Genomic DNA, 20060 nt, shown 5'->3' on the forward strand with positions numbered 1-20060 from the left:
GGTCGTACGCTAATTACCATGTTTCTCTTTTATTAGTGTAGATATAGTCTCATATCAAAAAAAGTAACATTTTATGATCCTTTTAATTTTTGGTTCTTCAGGAAAATTTTATAACATAGGCGATCAGAGAGGCCATGGAGAAGATCACTGCCAATTTGTGGACTCGTTTTTAGATGGACGCACAGGACAGCAACTGACTTCTGAGCAGTTACCCACAAAAGAAGGTATGTTTTCTGAGCCTCCTCAAAAGCAAGATGGTTTTATAAATTGACCCAAAAAGAATTCAAGCTGAGGAAAGCAATCACTTTAAAAATAATTCTATGCTAGAACTGTTATAATTATCTGGCTAGAAAGAAAAAAAATTTAAAAGACCTTAGTATAAAGACTTTAATGAAAGTTTCTCAACTTTTCTCCCAGCCCCTAAGACTCTATTCCTTAGGGCCAAGGAAAGCTATACAGAAACATATATAAATGCGTTCTACTTCAAGGAAACCTAAACTTAAATCATTCATATATTACCTTTATGTTTTTTGTCAATACTGAGCACATAGGCATTTTTTTATTCCCTTAAAAAATTTTTAAAGACAGACTACTACAAATTGAAAAACAGTACTAGTATCTGCTTTCATTATATAAGTTCAGTTAAAATAGAACAATTATGTTAAAAAATGAATAACCAAGGTAATGTTGAAGACACTTTAGCACTAAGCTGCTTAATGAGGATTAAAAAGATGAAAATTAATTTACTTGTTGTCCAAGCAAGGCAGGAGAGTGTAAATTAAATGTCCATATTACTTGGGAATCACCAAGAACTTTGTTAGATACTTTAAATCATTTGACTAGTCTTTTCAGCAACACATTTTGTTCACTGGCATCATAGAAAAGATGCCTTAATAGGATCTGTGAACCCATGAACCAGAAATTGAAACTGGTATCTCATAGGAATTAGATATAAACATACTATAAATTGTGTATATTTCTATATTTTACATTCACAGAGAAATTTCGAAATTTTTAATCATTTAGTATAGGGTCATTGAAGATTCCACCTAAGTTTAATTCTCAGAAATTTAGCAAGCTTGATATTACCTTTCTTTTGTTTCTTAACACAGTGGTAAATAAATATAGCACCATTACTCGGGTCAGTTCTTCACAGACCACCATGAGTCTATAATGTGCAGAAAGTACACTTTCACATAAGACAGAGTGTAGATGTGCTCAATGACACTCAGAAACACACAACCCTTCTGACTCCTGCTCCTTTCCAGCTTTGTTTCCTAGACACTACCAATAGTCCCATGCTTTGTTAAGGATTTACAGATGCCCCAGTTTCTACCTCAGGAAAGATACCATTTCTAAATGTCCATTTCTAAAATACTTCACTTCCCTAGAGTAACATTCAGCCATTCAATCTATGAGCAATGAAGGCAAATATATAACGTTGCAATTATTACAATGTACTTTTCCCTTATAGGCTTTTTCAGAGCAGTTCGCCAGGAACCTGTCCAGTTTGGAGAAATCGGTGGTCACACCCAAATCAATTACGTTCAGTGGTATGAATGTGGGACCACAATTCCTGGAAAATGGTAGATGCTGCAATTGTGTTCACAAGTGCCTTGTTTCATCATGGCAAAAAGTAATTTGCAAACACTATGGTATTTGTTACATTCATTTAAAGCTATTCTGTTTACTATGTATAAAAGTTTAAAATCTAATTGATAGCAGTATTAGATGTTTTTATTAGAAAAATTGCTGAGAATATTTATCAGGTTTTAAAAAGTCATTTTAATAAAGCAAGATATTAACAGAGTAACATTTTTCTGGGGAAGCTGGCTCCCTATTCATGGTATTTTAAGAGATTTTTTGTATATTATTTATCACAATGTTGTAATGTTTTGAGATACTTTTATAACAAAATTAACATCAAAAACTAATATACTTTTTAAAAAATGTTTACTTTTATTAATGTGTATTCTTCCTACTGGTGAGTTAATTCCATAAATCTCTCTTTGGTTTAACTTATTAGATCAGATTAACTTCAGCATATATATCTGGGGGTAAAATTCACATGTTTATTTAAACTTCAGTTTTTTAGCAATAATTGAATATCTTTTCTGAATGTTTAAATAAACATTTATGTGAATATACATTGCCTCAAATATTTTTAAATTATTAAAACGGTTTAGTTTCATTAAGTAAATTTCATTTCAGCTAAAAATAGAATTGAGAATGACATACTGTTTCAAAAATACACATTTTTTCTTACTATACTCAATTATATATTACAATATCTGAATATATTTTGTCAAACTATTCCTTCAAGCAACTGTCTTTGTACTGTTTTTAATATAATTCTAAACAAGTTGTATGAAGAAACTGAATGTGAAGTCTGAGCTCAAAAAGATAACATGATGAGATCGCTACCATTTTACAGGATACTTACTACATTTTTACACATAAGACTTCTAGGAATGAATGTATCAGAAGATGTTTTCAGTCTAACTTAACCTGTACTGACTCAGACTCATTTTTATTTAAAAAGGTATTTTCCTCATTTGGAGAGGGAGGTGGGAATGCTGCATTGTTGCCCTCATTCTGAGAGGATCCTTTCAACATGCTTCAATTTTATCAATGCTACATTCTGTACTTTTCAAACAAGTAGAAACTGCAATAAAGAGATATAGTGTTTTTTTAAGGCTGAGTTCTTTATTTTTGAATAGTTCATCTCTATAAGGAAAATTACATTTATTCAGGATCTACCAAAATCCCCTTGTATCTTATAATACTGTATCTGTTGTGTTTATGTATTATGCTAATCTATCTTCCTGTGACATCAATTTTAAAGTTTCACTGTTTTAAGCCAATAGTTGTTAAATGCATTTCTTTCAAGTCAGGACAAAAATCAGTTTCTCTGAATAGAAACTGTTCTAAGTTAAACCACCTATACTTTATTTACAAAACATTAGTAAGGATTTGTTTCTAACCTTTTTCTCATGAATATATAATTTTAGTGATTAAATTAAACAAGACCGTTAATTGATTCAATCATCTTTATTAACCTATCAATGTTACATTTTATACATAATGTCTAGTTGTCTTTTCAAAGAGATCTATTTTTAGTACATCATGTTAATAGTACAAAGCCAAATAAGATGGCTAAATTTCAACCTAGCATTTTAATAACCTCTGGACAAGGCAAGCTAGAAAGTCAATCACTTTACACACATAAGAGTAGTGTTCCAAAATTACTAGGAAGCTGCTACACTTTTAAGCAGGGGAGGAAAAAACTTTCATTTTGGTCTTTTTTTGTGGTCTAGCAAGTTATACGCTCAATTAACAGCAACAATGATATCATAAAAAATGCTCTGCTTTTTAAATTTCTGAACTTCAATACAAATTAAAATAAAATAATAGTATTGGAGTCTTTTGGGAGGCAAACAGCTACACTTCATCAATGTAACTGAGCTGCTTTATCGATAACCGGGTCCAGGTTGAGTATAGCCCTGACCAAAGGGAGGACGGTTACGTGCATAAGGGTTAGGCCCACTTGGAGGAGGGGTTATGGTACTTGCAGACTGAGTAAAACCTGGTCTTGGTTGATAGGCCCCGGCTTGGCTTGGAGCCATTCCAGGTTGTGAGGCAGGGGCCACAGTATAATTAGTAGGCTGAGAAGTCTGGGTAGCGTAAGTATGTGGAGGGTAATTGCTCGCCTGGTACTGCTGTGGCTGTTGAGCAGGCAGTTGTTGAGGCTGACCAGAAAAGGCAGCAGCTTGTGCCTGGGAAGTTGCTTGCTGGCCATATCCCTGGAACTGCTGAGGTTGCTGGGGTCCAGTCTGCTGACTATAGCCTGCTGAAAAGGCAAAATAAATAATGTATATACTATATTTTTCTGTTGATAAAAATTTTCCAGAGAAATAGCCTTTACTGTTATGGACCAAAAATGATGAGAAATTTAGCAAACTTAATCCTAAGTATTTATATAACAAGTAAGGTAGTAGATTCTACCATGTAATCTTATTTCCACACTAAATGACATCAAAAATTTTCTAAAAATTTTTTAAACCCACTCATCTTAAATTGAAACCTGTATACATATATTTCTTCACTACCAACTGCTTCTACACTATATAATCCCTGAAAGCATAATTCCTAGTAAAGAGTAAATGCTCAAATGATAAAGCGCAGAATTAATGCAAAAACTAGTCATTAGTCTGGTTTTGAGGGAAGGACTATTTAACAACAGTACCAAATAAAAATACATTAGAGAATTAATATTTTTAAATGAAACAATGGTGCTACAAATACATCTAATTGTGATGCTTTAAAAGTTTAGTCACTCTATAAAAACTAAGCCATTTAAGAATAAACATTAAGTACCCATCTTCACAACCCTTAATATTTTCACTTTTTTAAGATCTGGTATCTGATTTTTTTTTTTTGCCTTTACAACTCAATATTATGATTTAGCAGTAATAACATAACACACAAAAAGCATACGGTATTGCCCCACAAAAGCAAAATCTATATTCATTATTTACTAAGGATATAAATTGTTTTAAAAGAAAAAGTCTGCTTCACTAAAAACTTTTATCTCTACCATGAAACACACCTGCAGCTACTTGCAATGAAACCTCTCCATTGACTGGAATCCTGTCAGCATTAAATACCAGATACATAAGAAAATTATTAAAATATGTACAACCCCGCATTTGAAAAAAAAGGATTGAATGAATTTGTGTATATTCTGAACTCACCTTGAACCTGGGTTCAAAATTTACTCATGAAAGAAACCTTTTTGACATAGTCCATGAATAAAACTGGAAAAAGGTCAGAGGGAAACTGGCAAACCAACAGTGTCAAAAATGGTCCAATGCTACTACCACCACTTAGTCTCCAAGCGGAGTATTCAGTTGACTATTCCCATATCTCCCAATCAAATTCAAATTAATAGGACTAGTGGGATCAGAAATACAAAGACAATTTCAAAAAAGCTAAATTTTACTCAGAGTGGAGACCCTGACTAAAATCATTAAGAGCAAGCTTAATTTTTAATAACTAAATCAAATATCTAATGCATTTTACTTATATTTCCTAAATACTGAACTAAACTCAATTCATGATCAAATCTTGAATGTCATACAGTTTCTCCTATCTTCTACATAAAATTTTTTAACTTATTTTTTTACTATAAGATTATGAAGAAACAGATGGACTCAGCTTTTATACTGAAAAGGTCTGTTCAACTTAAGACTGTGAACAAAAAAACAAAACAAAAAATAAAACAAACAAATAAAAAAAAACCTGCCTTTTCATCCTGGCAAAAACGAACAAAAAAATCTAAACTGGCTTTTTCACTAAGGAGTCTGGAAACAACTAGATCCTTAATTTTCTCTTAAGAGAGAGACTGACCCCTAAGGGCCTAAGATGCCATTTTCATTAGCAAACTAGTAGAGTCTTTGACTACAACGTGGCAATACTTCCAAATTATATGTATAGTTTCCCTCAAACCACCATCCCCTCCCTTAAAAAATGATTAACTTTGGTGAAGAAACCAGAAATCATAAGAAATGAAAATTCTGTTTTGAACAAAGGAATAGTGGGGTCGTATGGTCCACAAAGCCTAAAATATTTACTATCTAGCCTTTTATGACAGAAAAGTCTGCCAACCCCTAGCTTGGTTTGAGAATGCAGAATGATACAGGGGAGTAATTAACAGGGAAGTAATTAGCTGGAAAGTCAAGTGCACTGGGTTCTTATCTAGCAACCCTACTGAATGGCTGCATGTGTTTCAATGCACCACAACCACTCCCAACCCTAGTTGCCTCATTTATTAACATGGGTGGATGGGACAAAATCAGTGGTTCCAACCTTGCTGATTTTAGAATGACCTGCAATACTTTCAAAATATCAAAACCTGAGTCCCACAAACTAAATGAAACAAAATCTCTGGGAGGAGGGCCCAGGTGCCTGTAATTTTCAAGAAAAGCTCTCCGGGTGCTTCTAAAGCTCTGAGATTTCTACAAATTACATAATTTGTAACATTTTGATTTTTCTTTAATTTTAAGGATTTGCATCCTAAAAATAACCTTCCCTCAAATATCATAATCCAAGTTTAAATTCATTCCACCTATTTTATACTAGTGGCCTGGTGCATGAAATTCATGCATGGGGGGGGGGGGGGGCGGGGGGGTGTCCCTCAGCCTGGCCTGCACCCTCTCCAATCTGGGACCCCTCGGGGGATGCCCTGTAGGATCGGGCCTAAACCAGCAATCGGACATCCCTCTCACAATCTGGGACCACTAGCTCCTAACTGCTCACCTGCCTGCCTGCCTGATTGCCCCTAACCTCTCTGCCTGTCAGCCTTCTAGCCCCCAATTGTCCCTCCCCGCACCAACCTGATCACCCCCAACTGCCCTCCCCTCCTGATCACCCTTACCGCCTCTGCCTCGGCCCCATCACCATGGCTTTGTCCAGAAGGTCTCTTAGAAGGTCTCCCGGTCTAATTAGCATATTACCCTTTTATTAGTATAGATAATTAAAAACTAGCAGCTAGAGGTTAAATCACTATACAGCAAATCAATCCAAATAAAAATTGCTGTGTGTGTTAAGATATGTCAAACTGCAATTAATGATAGAATTTTGTAGTCTAGTTCAGGGACAGGCAAGCTTTATTTTCTGTAAAGGGCTAGAGAGTAAATATTCTACATCTTATGGGCCTACTAGAGGCCTGGTGCATGAATTTGTGCACCAGTGGGGTCCCTTGGCCTGGCCTGTGGGATTGGGCCAAAACCGGCTCTCCAACATCCCCCAAGGGGTCCCAAATTGCAAGAGGGCACAGGCCAGGTCAAAGGAACCCACCAGTGCACGATCAGGGCCGGGGAGGGATGTGGGAGGTTGGCCAGCCAGAGATGGACCGCAGGAGGGCTCCAGAGCATGTCCGGCCCATCTTGCTCAGTCTCGATCAGCCGGACCCCAGCAGCAAGCTAACCTACCGTCTGTCCCCTGGTGGTCAGTAGTACACGTCATAGCAAGCGGTTGAGCGGCCTTAGCATATCATTAGCATATTACACTTTGGTTGAATGGACAACCGGAGGACCAGACACTTAGCATATTATGCTTTTATTATATAGGATGATCTCTGTTGCAACTACTCAATTCTGCCATTGTAATGCCAAAGCACCAATAGACAGTACAAAAATGAATGAGTGCAAATGTGTTCCAATAAAACTTTATTCACAAAAAATAGGCAACAAGCCATATTTGGCCTGTGGGTTATAGTTTGCTGACTCCTACTCTAGTTTTTACTACAAAACTCCATAAAATAGAAATTAGGCAAGATTCAGATAAACTGATTGTAGCTGAAATTTGACACTTAAATGTTTCGTTGTAAAACAAGAGTTGAACACGAACTCTCTAGCAAATGTAAAAATTACCTGAATTGTTATAATCACTATGTTCAAACTATACTAAAGTGATTTATCATATTTAAGTATGGATAATCTTCAATGGTCAGATGATAAAATCTCCAGGATGTCTACTCAAAACAACTATATTTAATGTTCTTAATTGTCTGAATTAGGTTTTATACAATTCTAATTTTTTTTTTTACCTGTTTTTGGTATTCCTATATACTTCGGAGAAATTTAAAAACCTAAGTCACTTAATTTGCTTCTTATTTACAGGGCTGGGCAAAAGTAGGTTTATAGTTGTGAATATACAAAACAGAGTTAATAAAGCTATTATAATAATCATAACCTGCATGTCTTTTCCATACAAACCATGGTAAGCCTACTTTTCCCCCACCCTGTATTAAGATCACCTTTCCATGTATGAGGAAACTATGAGTATTAATATTTTTACAGACACTAAGAGTATACTGGGATTATGAGTTACATTAATGAAGTGAAAAAACCTTCCATTTTTGCAATCTAAGTTACCTAAGGGTAAGCTGATCACATCAGCAGGAGATAGCTTTGTATTAAAAACTTTTTTATACTATGAGTTATTACAGAATCATCTACTATGACTGTTTTACTTGCCCACTGAAAAACTGAAATGTTGATTTACAATAAAATATTTACACAAAATATTTTAAAATAAATAAAAGAAATGTTATTTCCCTAATAAGTAAATACTACCTGCTATGACAATGTAAGTACTACAAATCAAGGAATTAAGAAGAAAGGATTAATGTTTAGTGAGAATAGCAAGAGCTCAAAAACCATGAGCCAGATCCTTCTGGACACCTGCTCACCTGAATACTGAATGCCATACTGCTGTGCTGGCTGAGGTGGTGCTTGCGGCTGCTGAGCACCATAACCAGCCTGCTGTGGGTACTGCTGATACATCTGACCTAAAAAAGACAAGAAAGAGGCAGGTTTAACTCAGTAGAAAAACAATACTTTTAAGGCACATTTAATTCTCTGCCCATCCAAACACATAAACATACTGAGTAACAAAGACAGAATGTTTGTTCCCCTTTAAATGTCAATGAATAGACATTTAACAATTTAATGAAAATTTAACAAGTGTTTTCAAACCCAACTACCAATAGGTATGTACTGCTAATGTTTAATAAAAATCAAGTGAATCAATAAATAAAAATCTAAGAGACACACATTAATAGCTCCCATATCTTTCCTAAAACACTGTATTTGTCATCTAAAGATTTGAACCTTTTTTTGGTTACCATATGAATGGACTCTTTGGTAGCAAGGAATTACAGTACATGATATCTTTCATTCCAGACCTCAAAGACACCTTTGGCATTTTGACTACAGTTTGCTTTTCCATCATCTGAAGATCCTAGCCAATCACGTGGAATCTGATAAAGCCTAAATAGTTCCTCAATGAACTTTTTAATAATGGTAGACCTGTTTAACACTGGGGATGTGTACTTGGAAATGAGAGTACTATTTATGTCAGTAGACTACAGTTCCTACAGAGAAACCCTTCAGACACTTTTATTATCTGTGATTTCCAAACAAGTTTTTCTTGATTCATGTCTTTATCATCTTTACTACTTTACAGTTGTTCTAATGGTGGATTTATCTCAATCTAATGCTTAGAGCTCTCATTCTAATATCTAGATAGCATTTAAGTCTTTAAAATTTCATGGTGACTAATGCTTTCAAAAATATTCAAACTATCTAATGTTGATCAAAAGACTGGGAATAGCCTGGCAAGTGTGGCTCAGTTGGGTGCACATCATTCCATGCACCAAGAGTTCGCCGGTTCAATTAGGGTCAGGGCACATGACTGTGGCACATGTGGGCTCTATCCCCAGTAGGGGGTGTGCAGGAGACAGCTGATAGATGTTTCTCTCTAATCAATGTTTCTATCTCTCTGTCCCTCTCCCTTCCTCTCACTCTAAAATTAATAAAAACATATTTTTTAAAACGACTATGGTAAAATAGCATACTTTTGGCAGAAAGAGACTACTAAAATAAGTCAACGCAGCATCCAGTGCCACTTTAACTGAAGTGCAGCAGGCAGCCAGCACTCACTTGCTTCTGTTGCTGAAAATACATCTTACCACCACATGGCGCCTTTATACAAATAGTTAGAGCACCACCTAGTGTTTGTTTTCAAGTGAAATGTGTACTTTTAAAGGTCCTTTTATGTATGGGCAATTCACAGAACCAACATTTAAATATCTGGAAGGCACCCTAGAGATCAGTAACTACAATAATTCTCACACATTTATCCACAGGGAATATGTTCCAAATGGATAACTGAACCACGGAGAGTACCCAACTATATATACATATATAATGTTTTTTCTATACATAGCTATGCTATAGTTTAATTTATAAACTAGGCACAATAACAGATTAATAATAATAAAATAAAACAAATATGACAATATACTGGAATGTAAGTTATGGGAATGGCTTTGGGGCCATTATTAAATAAAATAAGGGTTACTTGAACACAAAGCACTGTGATAACACAACAGCAGGTATAACCATATACAGTGTGGGTATACTGAACAAAAGAATGACTCATATCCTAGTTAGAATGACTCAAGATTTCATCCCGCCACTCAGAACAGTGCATAATTTAAAAATTACAAATTATTTCTGCAATTTTACATTTAATATTTCAGACCACAGTTGACTGCGGGTAACTCAAACTGCAGAAAGAAAACTATGGAAAAGGGGAAACTACTATACTTAGCCAATCTGCAGAGCTCCAAGAGTATAAATGAGGCACCTCAGTACCTGCTGTCCTGAGCTTGTGGCACAATTCCCTTCACATATGGCAGCAACTTTTAACTGGTGTGCCACAAGACTTTTTAAAACATGATGCCAAAACCGGTTTGGCTCAGTGGATAGAGCGTCGGCCTGCGGACTGAAGGGTCCCGGGTTCGATTCCGGTCGGGGGCATGTACCTGGGTTGCGGGCACATCCCCCGTGGGAAGTGTGCAGGAGGCGGCTGGTCGATGTTTCTCTCCCATCGATGTTTCTAACTATCTATCTCTCTCCCTTCCTCTCTGTAAAAAATCAATAAAATATATTTAAAAAAAATAAAATTAAATAAATAAATAAATAAAACATGCAATACCTGACTATTTAGTCAGGGACACTGACCTCTTTTCCCTTAGAGTCCAGTGGTTCTCAACCTTCTGGCTCTTTAAATACAGTTCCTCATGTTGTGACCCAACCATAAAATTATTTTCGTTGCTACTTCATAACTGTAATGTTGCTACTGTTATGAATCGTAATGTAAATATCTGATACGCAGGATGGTCTTAGGCGACCCCTGTGAAAGGGTCGTTCAACCGCCAAAGGGGTCTCGACCCACAAGTTGAGAACTGCTGCCTTAGACTGTCAAATAAAAAAATGACAACAGCCAACACAATAGCTATCTGGTGTGAATGCCCTATCCTGAACCATAAATATATGTCATATAATACAGCTGCATCTTATTGGTAACATCACAGATTAAGGTTGCATCTGATTGGTTAATTCTTGGTACCAGAAATCCTTATATGGGCACCTGATTTTTTTAAAAGTCACTTTGGAGCAAAAATAGTAGATAATTACTACCACTATAGTTTTTGTAAATAAATCAAAATTATACTTATTTTTTATCAGGTCAGCAAAAAATCCATTTCTTGGTGTGCTGAAAAATTGTAGTAATTAGTTTATGTGTGCCATGAGATAGAAAAGATTGAAAAATCGCTGACATATGGCAATGACCCCCTTTTTATCATAATATTATAATACTGAGCTTACAAATTATATTTCATTCAGAATTAGATTTTCTTTTAAAACTACTGGTTTAGTCCAATTTTCACAATTTACAGTGAGAGAATATCAAAACCCACAGAGTAAATTACCATCCAAGCACACATCATCTAAAGAAAAACAGTTTGATTTTAAAATACACTTTTTTCCTCAAAAGACATTATTAATAGAACTACCCTTAAGATAAATATGCTTTACTTCTATTTTAAAAATATTTTTAAATTACGAAAGTAATACACAGTTGCATAAGGGAGAAGGGAGAAGAAAGAAAGTAGCACCTAAATTAAAAGTATCACCTCAATGAGTCACCTCTGACCCCAGGGTCATCACTGACTGGTATGAATCCTTCCAGATCTTTCACCTTGTGTTTTATTCACATAAATACTTTCTTAGGTTCTTTTTTCTTTTCAATAATCAGAAGCATACATAACAGATTGTTCTATTTGATGTTGTTTTTTTTTACCCCAAAATATACCATATTAGTAAATCAAAATCTTTCCCTCCTGTGTTCATAGCATGAATACAAGCATTTACCATTACCAGCAACGCTGCAATAAACATTTCTGCATGTGTACTTTTCTGCACATGTGCTCTAAGCTCTATTTTACCTTCACTCTGACCTGCTTGTGTCTGAGCTCCTGTATATGGTGGCTGCTGTGGCTGAACTCCAGGGGGATGAGCTGCAGAGGAGGAGGAAGCAATGCTGTCAGGCGTTCCTGAACGGTCTTCTGCAGGAGCACTGGGTGGCCCTGGATGGTCATAAAAAGTCAGTTCAATTTCTAATGCAAGACTATTCCCCAGCAAGCTCAATTCATAAGTATGGTTAAAAGAGACTAAAAATAAAAGTACTACAGAATAAACATAAACGTAAATGCAGCATTTTACATTTAATATATATATTTTATTCCTTTGCTCCAGTCTCTTAAGAATCCACAGCTACAACGGGAAATCCTTCCCTATAAAGTGCAGAGTGCTGTATTTCTGAGTAGTAACCACCCCCTGCAAAAACCAAAACTCATCTCTGCAATACCAATGTCCTCTACATCATGCGATCTAGTTTGTAGGTCAACCAAAAGTAAAATTTCATTCTTTAATGGGTTGGCACTGCCATTAAAGAAAATACAACCCTATAGTTTGGTATTTAAGGATACAAACACTATTTCTCACAATTCCTTCTCACATGCCCCCTTCAGCTAAACTAATCTATTCCCTATTCCACCAATATATGTATTTTTTTCTGCCTGCATTTCACTTACCACTATCCCTCCACTGTCCCATTTTCACGCATCTAAATACGACAGTCTTTAAAACTCAGTTATAACTCCACAGTTCTAGTAACACTTCTTCACCCATAAATACTTTTTCCTCTTGTGAACTTCTATAGAGCATACTTTTATTATGACTCTTACCAACTTCTGCCTTGCATTTCTGAGTAGATTCCATCTTCCCTCTTACTACAAGCTCTTTGACCAGGTTCCTTTTTGATTCTTTTCATCTGCCTCACAACCCCTACCTCTCTTATCCATGGAGCTACTCATATTGTTCCAAAATCATAAACAAAGCAGTAAATGGAGAAAATTCACTAAATTTCCAATAATGTGACAGTCAAAAAAGACATTCTGAAGACAACTCGTGATATGCTTACTCCTTTAAGTTCTTTTTGTTTAGAAAATATAGGAGAGTGGTTAAAAGCACAGGTTTTGGAGGCAGACTGCCTAGGATTGAATCCTAGTACTTCCACTTAGTAACTGTGTAACTCTGGGCATGTTACTTAATCTTTTTCTGTGCCTCAGTTTCCTTATCTGTACAAAAGAAATACTAATTCCTATTCCATAAGGTTCCTGGAAGAATAAGTTACAGGTGTTTATTAAAGTGATTATTTAGCAAGAGCTTATTAAAATATTACCACTTACAAAGCTCCACATAAGTACTTACTTGCTATTGCCAGCAGACTAATTTCCCTGAGGGCAAACACTTAACCCTTGCACTAATATATCCCAGAACTTAGCACTGTGTTAGGCACACAGTTGGCAGCTAACAGTCCAGATTTGATGAGAACCTAAACTAGGATTTACAGCAGTGGTAATACAAGAGAAACTGATGATTACCAGAGTAAAATGGCTGACTGCTCCTGTGTGCCTCCCGTTTCACTGACACCTACACACATGTAGACAAATTCATACACACATCCCTCCTATAAAAAACACTGTTATTGCCGAAACCGGTTTGGCTCAGTGGATAGAGCGTCAGCCTGCGGACTGAAAGGTCCCGGGTTCGATTCCGGTCAAGGGCATGTACCTTGGTTGCGGGCACATCCCCAGTAGGAGATGTGCAGGAGGCGGCTGATCGATGTTTCTCTCTCATCGATGTTTCTGACTCTCTGTCTCTCTCCCTTCCTCTCTGTAAAAAATCAATAAAATATATTTTTAAAAAAACACTGTTATTATCCTTAAAAAATGTATTACTTTGACTGCTCTTTTCTCCCTTGCATGTAATTAATGTACATTATCCAATCTGTAATAGTTCATCCCTCCTTCCCCTGTCCATTCACTATTATAGCTGAGTGTTTCACCACATCATACCGGAATAACTACAAAGTATTCTGACATGTTTTCAATGTGTATAGTTTTTGTATTTCAACACACAAAACTACCAGAAAAAATGGTCTGCAAATAATGTGATTGTATTAACCATAATATTCTGGCCTGGCACATAATATATTCTAATAAAAAATTTTAAGACTGATCTCATATATAATTATTTACTCCTCTCTGGCATTTCTTGAAGTTTTAAATATAAGAAGCTGTAATATTAACTCATTTCAGTTGCTTTAAAAATGTGTTTTTCAGCTGTGTCATTTGTCTATAGTCTTCTTTTGTCAAGAACATACATCATATACAAATATGAGTCTCTTCAGAATTTTACAATTCTCTCTAGTGAATAATCTCATAAAAGTATCAAAGAAAAATAAAATTAACAGACTGAATCTTACATTTCTAGTTAATAATGGCAAAGTAAACTAGTCGGGTAAACCCTTCCATAGATAACAACTAAAAACCTGAACAAAATAAAAGAAAACAACTATTTAAAAATCACTGAAAGTCAACCAAATGTCTGCAGAAATCAGAAGAGTTTACCCCCAGTGGGATTACAATGGGAAAGAAATGCAAGCCTTGACCTCTGCAGCTCGAAGAGAAAGCCACAGTGTTAACTTCATGGCTAGCCAAGCACCTAGAAATTTGAAGGCAAAATCCTTAAAGTAAGAGACCACCAACAAAGGAGACCAAAAATCTGAGTATAAACCAAGTCCCAAATTCCTAGCTGACCAGAGTTAGGAGTAGGGCAAGAGACAGCCAAAAGGGCTCAGAAAAAAAGCAGCTCCTACAACTGAAAGAACTGAGCAGAGATGGCAGCTGCCCTAACTTCGTGGGAAGACAAAATGAGCAATTTGAGTCCATACAAGTTAACTCCCTGCTAGAGCAACAGTAACAAAAAAATTCTCAAAAGAACCAAAAAGAATGCCAAGTCATTACAACATATTAACCACGATGTCCAGTTTTCAAACACTACCAGGCATACAAAATATTAGAAAAAATGTGCCCATACCCAGGGGAAAAAGGCAGGCAAAAGAAATGTGACTCAAAATTGGCCCAGATATTAGATATAGCAAACAAACATTTCAAAGCAGCTATTATAAATATTTTTGAAGAACTAAGTAAAATTACATTCAATGAGTTAAAATGAAATAATCTTAATGAATGTAAAGGTAAGCAATCTCAACAGAAAAAAATAAACTATAAAAAGAACCAAATGGAAACTCTAGAGCTAAAAGCAAAAAATAATTCTCTAGAAAGGTTCAATAGCAGAATAGAAATGGCAGAAAGAACCAGTGAACTTGAAGCGAGTTCAATAGAAATCACCTCAACTGAAGAATAGAGAGAAAAAACAGTGAAGAAAATAAAAGAAACTCAGAGACCTATGGGACAATATTAAGCTCTCCAATGTATGTGGAACCCCAAGAGAAAGAACCAAAAAAATGTTAAAGAAATAAAATATTAAAAGGAAGAAATCACAGTATAGGTGTTATTATAAGATTTAAAATATTCATATAGCCTGCCTGGTGTTGCTCAGTGATTAAGCATTGACCTATGAACCAGGCGGTCATGGTTCAATTCCCAGTCAAGGGCACATGCCAGGGTTTCGGGCTTGATCCCCAGTAAGGGGCATGCAGGAGGGAGCCGATCAATGATTCTCTCTCATCACTGATGTTTTTCTCTCCTTCTCCCTTCCTCTTTGAAATCAGTAAAAATAATTTTAAAAAGTATATTCATATAAAAGCACTTTCTATACTAAAGCAATTTAACCAGAAATGTACATTTAAATTTCTCTAATTTCTGATCAGAAGAGAGACCAAGACAGTAAATATAATTTAATCATGAAACAAATATTAAATGATATTATTTTTAAAAAATAAGATTTCTGATTTATTTCTAAAATTGATAAAATTTACCTAAACCAAATAGTGGTTATTCTATGAAGAGGAGTTTTCTACTAACTGGGAGAGGGTATGAGAATGCTTTCTGGGAACTGGAAATCACCTACATCTTGATATAGTTGGGGTTTTATATAGGTGTATACATATGTAAAATTTACTGAGCCTTAAGATTTGTGCACTTCACTATATCCAAATTATCCTTCTTTTAGAGAAGAAAAGGGAGGGAAGGAAAGTGAAATCAAATGAAGAATGGGAGGAAGGAACTAACTTACCTGAAACCTGATCATCTGTTAAGCCAAACGCTGACATGACATTTTTACTGATTTCATCTTGGTTTTTTAAAGGATCAAAAGCTGACATACTTGCTGCCATAACCTGAGTAGACTGTTTTCCAGAAGAATCAGAAGCAGCAGGCTTTTCTTCCCTACCATCCATAGTATCTATAAGAGGAAAAAAGACAAAAACTTGTTTCCATTTTATCTATACTCACTAAGGGCTAACAAAAAGAAGATAGGGAAATACAGGGTGGGGAAAAAGTTGGTTTACAGTTGTGAGCGCACAAAAGTTTATTCTTGTATTATTATTTATTCATTACTATATTATTTCCCATACAAGCAACTGTAAGCCTACTTTTGCCCACCCTGTATATAAGTATATATAGTGTGGAATGTTAACAGTATTTCTGAACACAAGATTAAAGATCATTCTACTTTCTTCTTTATACTTATTTACATTTTTAATTTTAAAACTAGGAAAAATAGTGAAAAAGAAACACAAGATAAATAACACCTTTTTCAAAAAATTCTATCAACATTTTTCCCTAAAGATTATCAGATGAAAAAATATATATAAGCTCCTTAACAAACGGAGAAAAAAATTTTACTTTTTTTTAGTTCTTGGAGACCCAAGACCTATACCTTAATATCAGACACATACTGAACACTTATTTATTTTGTAAAAGGAGAAGATATTAACTAAAGTTACAATTATCAACGTTTATGTTTTATTTCTACTGTCTACTGGTCTATTACCAGATTACATGGAAATCCCAAGCCAACCAATACACTAAAAACATTATTTTAACTTGCTTTGTTTTTGTTTCAAATAATTAATTAATTAAATCCTTACAGACGAAATGAAATGTGTCTGGGATCTGCTCAAAATAATATGGGAGGAGTGGAAATATGGTGGAGTATAGATGACATGATGATGACTATGACTTGAGGTTGGGTGTAGGTTCATGGGATTCATTTCAGTATTATGTCTACTTTTATATATGTTTAAATTTTTCCATAATATACTATTTTTAAAATGGAAAAATAAAATTTAAACATTATGAGCAGGCTACTTTTAAACCATTTTTTTCTTCTAAGGATACTAAGGTACTCAATAGGTATTTATACTACTACTTTGTAAAAGTAAAGGGATTCAAGAATAACCCACATTTTACAAATAGGAACCTGAGGTCAAGATAAAGAAAGATATAAAAACAGAACAAAATATAAAAGTAAAAAGAATATTGCTAACGATTTACTCAATTAAGAGTTAGTAATCAATTTTTTTCTGTTACCAAGCAAGTAAATAAACATGTTATTAGATCACATCTTTAATCAAGAAAAATTTACAGTGGGGCCTTGACTTACAAGTTTAAATCGTTCTGAGACTGACCTCATTAAGGAGCTCATTAACTCAAATTACTCTATCAACTCAATGCAAAAAATCGGCCGAGAGACAGCCGGTATCTCAAAAAACTCGTTAGTCGGGACACTCGTAAGTCAAGGCCCCACTGTATCTTGTAAAAAAAAATATAAGTACTAAGGGGAATAAAAGGACATAAGGGCTTGTATCTCTCATTCATTCCTATCATTCCACTGGTTATACTAACATTTCCTAAATTTCTAGAAGAAAACTCCTACGAATACTTTTTTAAAATAAGTCCACCAGTTATCCATCATCCTCACCAATTTTCCTTCCTCCAATTCCAAGGCTACACCCCAAGAGTATATCACATCAATCTTACAAATTATGCACCCTCACACTACTACCTTCCACTCCCTATGCATCCTTCCAATTGCAAACTAAATCCATCAGAAAACACAATACATGTCCACCCGCCTACTAGTTGCTCCATTAGCTAGCTGCTAGAGCTATTGTAAGAGATCAATCAGTATCTAAGGTAGCCTACACATTATCTGCTTCATAGAGAAAGCAAGTGTCCAAGAACCACTGCAAAGGTAGAGCACTGAAAATCATACATAGCTGCATATTTCTGTCAATTCCAAATTTACTGATAAATCTTGTTTCATCTGAATATAAATAGTACATGTCATCTGTAAGATGGGAAAAAAACTAATTTTTCTTTGCATATTTTAATTAAAAATTGTGTTTAAGATAAACTTTACGGTATGCCATTAGAATATATTAATCTAGATTTTTTTTTTTAATCCTCACCTAAGGATCTTTTTCCCATTGATTTTTAGACTGAGTGGAAGGGAGGGAGAAGTGGGAGAAAGAGAGAGAAAGAGAAACACCAATTGGTTGCCTCCCACTCACACCCTGGGCTGGGGATGGATCCTACAACCAGAGGTTATGTGCCCTTGACCGGGAACCCCTGACTAGGAATAGAACCCATGACCCTTTGGTCCAGCACTCTAACCACTAAGCAAAACCAGCCAGGGCTAGAATTATTTTTTACTTGAAACTACTTGCATACCAATTGAAATGAAATGATTTCAATTCCTAAGGTTCATTAACTATTACACTGAAAAGGATTCAAGAATCTAAGGCAGCGGTTCTCAACCTGTGGGTCACGAACAATGAAAATACATCCTGCATATCAGATGTTTACATTACGATTCATAACAGTAGCAAAATTACAGTTATGAAGTAGCAACGAAAATAATTTTATGGTTGGGGGTCACCACAACATGAGCAACTGTATTAAAGGGGCGCGGTATTAGGAAGGTTGAGAACCATGAAAAATGACCTATGTCACAAACCCAGAAGTCTAAAACTAGACTCAGTCACCAAGAAAGCATTTTAAAAATGGGATTCCTGGGTTCTGCTCTCCAGTAGACCTATAATAAGACCTAGGAATCCTATCTAATAAAGAGGGAATATGCTAATTGACCCTCACGCTGTCACAAAGATGGCAGCGCCCACAGCCAATAAGGAGGGAATATGTTAATTGACTGCCCCGCCCTCAAAGATGGTGGTGCCCACAGCCAATAAGGAGGGAATATGCTAATTTACTACCACACCCTCAAAGATGGCAGAGCCCACAGCCAATAAGGAGGGAATATGTTAACTGACTGCCCCGCCCTCAAAGATGGTGGTGCCCACAGCCAATAAGGAGGGAATATGCTAATTTACTACCACACCCTCAAAGATGGCAGCGCCCACAGCCACAAGATGGCCAGCAGGGGAGGGCAGTTGGGGGCGACCAGGCCTGCAGGGGAGGACAGTTGGGAGCAACCGGGCTGGCAGGGGAGAGCAGTTGGGAGCAACTGGGCCGGTAGGGGAGGGCAGTTGGGGGCAACCGGGCCGGCAGGGGAGGGAAATTGGGGGTGACTGGGCCACCAGGGGAGGGCAGTTGGGGGCGATCGGGCTGGCAGGGGAGGGCAGTTGGGGGCAATCGGGCCAGCAGGGGAGCAGTTAGGCATCGATCAGGCTGGCAGGAGAGTGGTTAGGGGGTGACCAGGAGGGCAGGCAGGCGAGCGGTTGGGAGCCAATAGTCCCAGATTGTGAGAGGGATGTCTGACTGCCGGTTCAGGCCCTATCCCACAGGGAATGGGCCTAAACCGGCAGTCGGACATCCCCTGAGGGGTACCAGATTGGAGAGGATGCAAGCTGGACTGAGGTACACCCCCCCAGGGCACAAATTTCATGCACCAGGCCTCTAGTTGGTATAATAAAATCCCCCGACAATCCTGATGAACAGCCAGGTTTGGGAATACACATATGAATACCAGCAAAGGCAAAAATAAAAACATATGACAATGGGAGTGCCATCTGAACTCCTACTGAAGAGTGTGTGTTTTTTTTTATTCTGCAAAAAGATGTAAGAAGGACGTTTTTTAAAACAGTGGAATCACGGTCTACCATTTTCAGGAATACTGGTGGAAGGTCCTGGTTCACCAGGTGGTTCCAAGCAATCCAATAAGCGATTCACTTTATTTCGAAGTTCTATGAGTTCTCGACGGAGATATTTCACCTGACTTGATTCAAGGGGTCTTGGCTGGCCATTAACTGGAATAAAAGAATTAATTTGGTGAAAATTAGGAAATGTTTTTGAGTAAGTATATTGACAGAAT

At 36.3% G+C, this 20060-nt stretch overlaps 2 protein-coding genes across 11 annotated transcripts in view; one reads left to right on the forward strand and one right to left on the reverse strand.

Moving 5' to 3' along the window:
- ABI3BP (ABI family member 3 binding protein) overlaps positions 1-2695 on the forward strand; it is a 260392-nt gene extending 257697 nt beyond the window's left edge. For all 8 annotated transcript variants that reach the window (XM_070406074.1, XM_070406069.1, XM_070406070.1 and 5 more), the window contains 2 exons: positions 102-224; positions 1475-2695. In XM_070406074.1, the coding sequence (XP_070262175.1) occupies positions 102-224; positions 1475-1590 (239 nt within the window). In that variant the 3' untranslated portion in view covers positions 1591-2695. The remainder of the gene's footprint in view (positions 1-101; positions 225-1474) is intronic.
- Positions 2696-3032: 337 nt separating this feature from the next.
- The window catches only part of TFG (trafficking from ER to golgi regulator), a 31944-nt gene continuing 14916 nt past the window's right edge, over positions 3033-20060 (reverse strand). The window contains exons 4-8 of one of the 3 annotated variants that reach the window (XM_070406076.1): positions 19849-19995; positions 16020-16187; positions 11861-12001; positions 8255-8353; positions 3033-3847 (exon numbers count right to left, since the gene is read on the reverse strand). In XM_070406076.1, coding sequence (XP_070262177.1) covers positions 3471-3847; positions 8255-8353; positions 11861-12001; positions 16020-16187; positions 19849-19995 — 932 coding nt within the window. In that variant the 3' untranslated portion in view covers positions 3033-3470. Of the gene's footprint in view, positions 3851-8254; positions 8354-11860; positions 12002-16019; positions 16188-19848; positions 19996-20060 lie in introns of all 3 variants that reach the window. The other 2 variants (XM_070406077.1, XM_070406075.1) reach the window with 2 other exon arrangements.

This window comes from Myotis yumanensis, unplaced genomic scaffold (genome assembly GCF_028538775.1).
Source record: "Myotis yumanensis isolate MYYU_CA2020_CCGP unplaced genomic scaffold, mMyoYum1.0.hap1 SCAF_2, whole genome shotgun sequence".
Classification (NCBI taxonomy): Eukaryota; Metazoa; Chordata; class Mammalia; order Chiroptera; family Vespertilionidae; genus Myotis; species Myotis yumanensis.